The sequence below is a fragment of the Pipra filicauda genome, unplaced genomic scaffold (assembly GCF_003945595.2).
Source record: "Pipra filicauda isolate LSUMZ 115617 unplaced genomic scaffold, ASM394559v2 scaffold1051_size42781_pilon, whole genome shotgun sequence".
NCBI lineage: Eukaryota > Metazoa > Chordata > Aves > Passeriformes > Pipridae > Pipra > Pipra filicauda.
This window is the reverse complement of record NW_024103487.1, coordinates 34,806-42,774: the sequence shown is the minus strand read 5'-3', so window position 1 is coordinate 42,774 and position 7,969 is coordinate 34,806. Positions and strand designations below refer to the sequence as shown.

General features: G+C 58.2%; 1 protein-coding gene across 1 annotated transcript; it reads right to left on the bottom strand.

The window, feature by feature from the left end:
* Nucleotides 1-1,966: 1,966 nt before the first annotated feature.
* Nucleotides 1,967-7,623, bottom strand: BCL2L11 (BCL2 like 11; the record flags this gene model as incomplete). The annotated part of the gene is made up of 3 exons (XM_039379498.1): nucleotides 7,553-7,623; nucleotides 7,000-7,381; nucleotides 1,967-2,082 (listed from the first exon to the last, which is right to left on the bottom strand). Coding segments are annotated over exons 2-3 (489 nt in total), but the record flags the coding sequence as incomplete, so codon positions are not given.
* Nucleotides 7,624-7,969: the final 346 nt, after the last annotated feature.

The following is a 7,969-nucleotide window of genomic DNA, read 5'->3' as shown; positions in this document are numbered from 1 at the left end:
AACGCGCAGCCCCGACCCGTCCGACAGCCCCGACCTGCCCGGCGAGTGCCGCTCTGGCACGGCCCCCAGTTCCCCATTTCTAACCTCAGCCTCGAAGGGCAGAGCCCAGCTGGGCGGGGCCCGGCGGGCACGAGCCGTTCCCACCTTCCCCTCCCACCCCCAGGGGCTCCGGAGCGGCTGGAACGCTTCCAGGAGGAAGAGACACCTTCCCCACGAGGCAACAGCTCCGCGCCTCGGGGGGGATAATTCCGCAGCCGCCGCTGGAAGGCTCTGAAACCTCCCCAGTTTTGGGTGCAACGAGGGGGAGAACTGGGCAGATGCTGACTAAGGCAGGTCCAGAGTGTTTGTAGGGTCGTCCCCTGCTCGTGCCATGGAGCGAGCAGGACGTGTCCTCAGCGTTCCGCTTCTCTCCCCAGGGGCAGGGGGCTGGAATCTCGGGATATGCCTGGAGCGCATTTCCGGCAGCGAGGGGGGCTGGTCCCCACGGGATAACGTGGGCAGGACGCTGCTGTTCCTCACAAACCCGTTCACACCAGGTGCTCCTGTTCCTCACAAACCTGTTCACACGAGGTCTGCCAAACTTAAGGCACTGCTCTGGGAGGCAGGAGGGAGATGGGAGAAGGGATGAGGGTGGCTGGGCGCTGGCACAGGGTCCCCAGGGCAGCGGTCACGGCCTCAAGGCTGGCAGAGCTCAAGGAGTGTTTGGACAATGGTCTCAGGCACATGGTGGGATTGATGGGGTGTCCGGGCAGGGCCAGGAGTTGGACTCCTTGATCCTTGTGGATCCCTCACAGCTGAGGATATTCCATGATGTGGCAGGGCTTTCCACATTTCCACCAGCTCTTCTGGATCAGCTGACTGCTACCGGGTGCCTCCAGCTTCCTGAACAGCCTGGTCCCTCCCTTTCCTTGGAAAGATGTCCTTTCTAACCCAAAAAGTGGCTTCTCCAGGGATAAGCCTGGAGGTGGGGGGGGAAGGTCAGAAGATGCACATTCTGGCTTCAAGACAAAGCACAGCTCATCACAGTTTGTTGCAGGTCTGAAGAGCCGGAGCATTTGGAAGGAGAATGGAGCAGATGGAGACGATGCAGAAAGTTGGATCGTGGCAGCTGGACCCCCCTTTTGGGGGAAAGCCAACCCTCCGGACCCCGGGAGAGGTGAGGAAACACTGCAGGAGTGACTCAGGAGATGGGGAGGACGGATAAGGATCCAGGCAGCCGGCATTCCGTCACCAACACTGCTCCCAAACCGCGCTCCCGGCTCCTCTTCCCACAGATCCACGGACCAGGAACCACAAGCACGGACACGCAGCCGTCGGGAACACTCGGAGTCACCGCCGGCGAGGCTCCTCTGCAAACTCCTGTTGCTTCACCCCCCCGGGCTGGGTCGGTTTGGGGTTGGGTCCCTGCTTTTTTTTTTGGCATTAGCGCATCGATTGCTGTTGCAACACTCCGAGGTGAGCCGGTTTATGGTCTTATAAACACCCGTCTTTCAAAACAGAGTCTTTGCAAGAAAAATAAGTTATCAGACCAAGTTTCCTCTTTGCAGCTTCCCAGCACGGCAGCAGCAGGGATCTGGGAGCTGGGATTAGAATCCCACTGCGCTCACTCCCTGAAAGCAACAGTGCCTGACGCTGACACCCCCAAACTTCCCCTGCCTAACTCTCAGAAGCCCGTTCCTCGCTACCATCAGGTCCAGGCCCGAGCCACCAGCACCGGCCCCGAAAAGCTCCTGCCAACTTCTCCCCGCAAAGGGCCTCCAGCCCCAACCTGAAGGTTATTTCTGATTGATTCGACAGCGTGGCAGCCGCAGACGCCGGGCCGACACCGCCACCCGCGCAGCCCTCTCTCCATCTGAGTGCACCCGGCGCTCACCGCAGCAGTTTCCAGAGATGATTAAGCTTTTCCCTTTCAGAGAGAAATGCGTAAAAAGAAATGGAAAGTAGAGAGAAAGAGAGAGAGAGAGGGGAAAGTTACCCTTCGTGGACAATAGGAGGCATTGAACTCGTCCCCGATGCGCCGCAGCTCCTGCGCGATCCAGACCTCGGGCTGCACGTCCTCGGCCACCGAGTGCCACCGGGAAGCTGCACGGGGAAAAACGGGAGTGTTGGGAAGGGAGGAACAACGACACTTCACAGCAGTCCACCCAATCTTGCCATTTTATTGCTGCTTTTTATTATGGCTGTGCCCTGATTCTTACATCCAGGTGCCAGATGTTCCGCGGCACAAACGGGACTTGTCGTCACAAGCCGGGCTTTTATTCCTTATCATTCCCATTATTGTTATTATTATTATTGTTATTATTATTATTAAGCATTTATTTATTTATTTATTCATTATTCCAGGCTTTCCCTGGGAGCACCTCCAAGCTTTGGTCCCCTCCTGAACAGGGAGAAAAGCCAGGATGCCACTCTCCTGTTTACTTCCCTCACCAAACCTCCTCTTCCCCCCTCCTTTCTCAGCTACTTTCTTTCCTTGCAGGCACAGCAGCAGCTCCTTCCCTAACCTTAAAAGCCCTCTGTCTGGATAGTTTCAGCCAATTATCACATTTCTGCTCCCAGTCATCGCGAAGTGCCCAACAAGGAAAGGAAAAGGGTTTGTCACAAGGAGGAGAAAGCCACAGTTGGATTTGTGTGTGGAGAAACCACATTCCCAGCAAAACCAAGTGCTGGTTTGTAAGTGGAAAAAGAGTTAATGTATTAACTACACTGTGTGATACATAATTATTTCAGTCTCCATCTTAAGAAGTTATTAAACACATGATAAATCCCTCAAACAGCCAGGGGAAAAAAGGAGGCAGGACCACGTACAGTACTGGCACCACCTCATCCCCCCTCCTGCAAGCCCAAGTGCAGGATCCTAGCAGGAATCACAGCCTTAAGGAAAATAATAAAAAAAAAACCAACTAAAAAGAAAATTAAAAAAAAAAAAAAAAAAAAAACAAAAAAAAAAAAAAAAAAAAAAAAAAAAAAAAAAAAAACAAAAAACAAAAAAAACAAAACAACCCCATACAATCAAAAAAAAAAAAAAAAACAAAAAAAACCAAACAAAAACAAACCCAAAACAAAAAAAACCTCCACTGCACAAAACAAAACAGTGTTTTGGCACGACAGCTTCGGAGGAATCACAAGGGAACAGCTTCCAATCTCCGAATATTCAAAGGATTAGCGGGGCAGTAAAAAAAAAAAAAAAAAAAAAAAATTAAATAAAAAGCCTGGCTCCGACCTGACTGGAAAATGTCTCTGGGAGCCAAGGCAGCGCCGCTTGGCTCGGGGACGTGTTTTGTTTTCACGCTGTAGTAGCGCAGGAGTAGCACCCGCCGCCTGCCCAGGGACGGCCCCGCAGCACTGCTGCTCCTCGCCGCTGAATGAAACACAGCCCTCGCGATATTCCAGCCTCTGGATCTCTCCGGGAAGGCAAACAGGGATTCCGGCCGGGGCGGAGCGACCATCCGAAATCCCACCGCCGTCAGCAGAGCCGGCCCAGCAAGGGAAACAAAAACACCTCGGGCAGACACGGGACAAAAAGATGCGAGGAGATACGGGGATCTAGGAAAAACCACGCGGGGCAGAGGGTCTGCTCCCTCTCCATCCTTTCCCCTCCTTCTCCATCCTTTCCCCCCCACCCCCGCCCCAGCAGAGCGCCCACGAGCTCCTCCGCCCCGAGAGGCGAAGCCTGGGGTTGGTGGCTGAGAGCGAAATCGGGCTGAGGTTTTCAGAAAGGACTTTCTGTGGCGCTGCGTCAAAAGGGTCCAGTCATAACTGGTCCCCAAACCAGTCAGAGGTGCTTTCGGGGGCGGGGGGGTGGCACAGTCATACCGCGACACACCGAGGGCGACACGGCCGCCCCGGGGACGGGGACAAACCCGGAGGCCACCACGTCTCACTCCAAACCCATGGGATGCTCCAGCACGGCGGCGCTGCAGTCCCGGCTCAGAAGGGCAAAAAAAAAAAAACAACCCCAGATTGCACCTCCAACCCCCCGGGCTTAGTTATCCAACCCCCCTGGAGAAAACCTCCTCCGAGGAAATGGCAGCAGCAGCTCCACCGGACACCCCCACCAGCTTCCCGGCTCCAGGTTTTCCCCTTAAATCCACCTATTTCCACGGGGAGGATCTCCTTAGTGGGCAACAAGAGGCTCACGATGCTTCTCTTCCCACGGGAAAATGATCAGGATCAGAGCAGCCCATTTACAGAGCACTTGCTCCAAACACATTCCCAAAAGCCACGCAGATGGAAAACCCAATGGAAGGACATGATCCTCTCCCACTGGGACACAAAACATCAGGCAAAGAGTCTCCCAACCCCCCCCCAAAAGGTGAGTTTCTTGTCTTTGGGTAATTTATGCTCCCAGCAGGGCACCCACCAACCCTCCCAATCTCATCCCCAAAAAGCAGGATCATCATCCTTTTCCCCTGTACCTCCCCTGGCACAACCAAATCGGCTCATCCCTGCTCCTCTCCTACCCATCCCCAAAAGCATCTTCCTGGACATGCCAAGCAAACAACACAACCCTTCCTCCCTCCCATCCCAGAATCCCAGAACCTCCCCTCACTGTCTCATTTCCAAAATAAAAAAAAGAAAAGGTTTTGGAGGCATCCACCACCTCCCCACCAAGGACTCCTCCTCACACAACACGAGGCATCCCAGCATTCCCAAGGGCTGCCTCCACCTTTTTTTTTTTTGCCCCCACCATAAACTTTGGGGAAGGTTTTTACGAGGTTTAGAAGAGGGAGTTTTGGGGCAGAGCACGAGCTTGCTGTGCTGGAGCAGCCTTGGAGCAATTCCCTGCTGCCCACGGGAGAGGCTGGGAGCATCCGTCGCTCCTGCTCGCAGGAAGCGCCTGTTTATTATTATTATTATTATTATTGTTATTATTAAAGGCCACTTGCTTGTGCTTCTGAGAGAAACTCTCCACCTCACGGTCTCTGCTCACCACAGATAAAAATCAGTACATAAAAGCACAACAAAAATATACCCTTTGCTTCCTTCCCGAGGGACTGACCCACTTCCATGCGGAAAACTTAACGGCACGCATCCGGCGGGACACTGCCAAGGCAAAGGGACTGAGGGAGAGGTGTGCAGGGCAAAGCCAGGGATATCTCTCAGGGAGAGCTGCCTGGGAAGTCACAGCCTGGGAGTTGTGGTCCCAGACAGGGATAAAACAGCTCCACACCTACACATTCCCAGTTTAATCGCGTTTGGGAACATCCAAGGGTCCCGGTCAAGCAGCGCCAAGAATTTTCCATTTGCTTATAGTTGTTTAGGATGATGCCCCTGGCAACACTAACAGAGCACAGGCTCCACTAAAACAGCTGATGAGAATGCAGGAACTTGGGAAGAAAAAAAAAATAAAAAAATCGGGGAAAACGTCCATTTCTTCCCGGGAAAAAGAACCTGAAGCTGTGGAACTCCAGGAGCATCCTCGCCCTGGCCGTGCCAACGTGAGGTTGTGAAACTGCATTAAGCTGTAATTACTGCAATAATGTCCCAAAATCTTTCCTAAGGGCACGTTCCAGCAAGGCCTCCGCAGCCATAACCACAGCCCGGAGCCGGGAGGAAGCAAAAACACCGCCGACAAAAAAAGACGGTGTTTTGATCCCAGAAAGCTGGGAGTCGGTGTTTGTCGTCCCCCCCACCTCGCCCTGGTTTCACCCGGTGGAAGTCAAAAGGTTTCTCCCAGCTAAGGGGAATTAATCAGGAGAGGAGAATGCTGGACACGTGGGCAGGTTTTCCCCGCCCGAGAGGCTTTACCTGGCAAAGCCACATGTAAACACCCCCCCGCCCGCCTCCACGCCGCTTCCCAGCGGGATTTTGGGTTCCGTGACCCCTTCGCCTCCAACACTGAGAGCCCAGAGAGAACCGGGAGCGACGCACGAGCCAGAAGCCACTTGCTCGGCAAAACAGCCCTGGAAGAGTAAGCCCAGAGTAGGAAGCTGGACTCGACTCTGTCCCCTCCTCCCTTGGCAGGGACTGACCCAGCCCGGAAAAGAATAAACATCATAGTAATCAAAACCCCGGCGCTGGACACGCGGGAGTTCCCCGGCACAGGGTTTGCTCAGCGGGCCCGGCCAGCTCCCACAAATCCCAGAGTGCCGGGCCAGCGGCCAGCCCACGGCCAGCTCGGGACAGCCAGGCTTCCAAAATCCAGAGGGTGGGATGCGGGAGGTGCTGCTGCAGGTGTGTCACACAACCGGGAGAACCCGCGGCTTCCATCGTGCCAGGGGAAGCCGAGGCGGGTGAGGAGCAGGACCCCTCGTGCACTTACAACCCCCTGGCACTGTGTACTCACACCTTACACACCCCTCTGGCACTCACACCCGCACACAACCCCCTGGCACTGCGCAGTCACGTCCTTGCACACCCCTACAGGAACCCGTGTTTCTCCATCATTCTGAGGAAAACCAAGCCAGGCAAGGAGCAAAAGGTGAGGGAAGCCAAGGCAGGCGAGGAGCAGGACCTCTCATGCACTTCCAACCCCCCTTGCACAGAGTATTCACATCTCTACGTATTTCTCCTTGCACTGTGCACTCGCACCTTTGCAGACCCCTATGAGAACCCGCCTTTTCCATGATTCTTAAGGAAGGGAAGCCCAGCCAGGTGAGGAGGGGAAGGGAAGAGAAGCCCGGTCAGGTGAGGAGGGGAAGGGAAGAGAAGCCCAGCCAGGTGAGGAGGGGAAGGGAAGAGAAGCCCGGTCAGGTGAGGAGGGGAAGGGAAGCCCGGTCAGGTGAGGAGGGGAAGGGAAGAGAAGCCCAGCCAGGTGAGGAGGGGAAGGGAAGAGAAGCCCGGTCAGGTGAGGAGGGGAAGGGAAGCCCGGTCAGGTGAGGAAGAGAACGGAAGGGAAGGGGAACCCAGCCAGGTGAGGAGGGGAAGGGAAGGGGACTCCGGCCAGGTGAGGAGGGGAAGGGAAGGGGACTCCGGCCAGGTGAGGAGGGGAGGGAAAGGGATCCCGGCCAGGCGCGGAGGGAGGCAGAGGATGCGGAGCCCGGCCGCAGCCCTTACCCATGGCGCTGAGGCAGTGGCTGAGCGCCTGGCAGGGCGGGCTGGGGGTCTGCGTGGCCTTGTCGCAGCACAGGGGCCCGGGGCTGCGCTCGGCGTCGAAGGAGAAGTACCCGCTGGAGGAGCGCGGCAGCAGCGGCGACCTCCGCACGAAGATGAAGAGCGGCGAGCGGGTGGCGAAGGGGCCGGGGCTGGCGGGCGGGCCCCGCGCCGCGGCCGCGCCGGAGCCGTTCCCGTTCCCGCTGCCGGCCCCGGGCAGGGCGGCGGGAGCGCCGGGGCGCAGCTGCGCGCCCGGGCCCGGCCCCCCCTCGGCCGCCGGCAGCCGCCCGCCCTCGCCGTCGCGTCGCGCCTTCACCTCGGGGGGCTGCTTGGCCATCGGGGCTGCCTGCGGGGAGCGGAGCGCGGGGAGCGCCGTCAGCGGGGCCGGCCCGGCCCTCCGCCCGCCCGCCCCATTGTTCTGCCGAGCGCCCAGCCCGGCCCGGCCCCGGCCCCCGTCCTGCCCCGCCGCGGCCCCCTTCCCCCCCCAAGCCCCGCGCTCCCCCGGCCCCCCGCTCACGGTGCTGCCGCCGCTGGAGCGGCCCCGGCCGCCGCTGCGCTCGGGTGTGCGCGGGAACGGCGCCGGCCACGACCCCGCTCCGCCCCGTGTTTACAGCCCCAGCACCGCCCCGGCCTCCCCCGGCCCCCCGGCACCGCCCCGGCCACGGCACCGCCCCCGAGACGGGACACGGCACCGCCCCGGCTGCGGCTCCGGCACCGCCCCGGGGACCGCCCCGCACCGCCGGCACCGCCCGCGGGGACCGCCCGGAGACCGCTGCGGTGCCCCGGGCACTGCCACCCCTGCACACGCACTGTGAGCGCACGTGTGTGTGTGTACGAGGTTGGGAGTGCACACACGTGTGTGTGAGCCTGTGAGTGCACATGTGTGTGCGTACAAGGTTGGGAGTGCACACGCGTGTGTGTGAGCCTGTGAGCG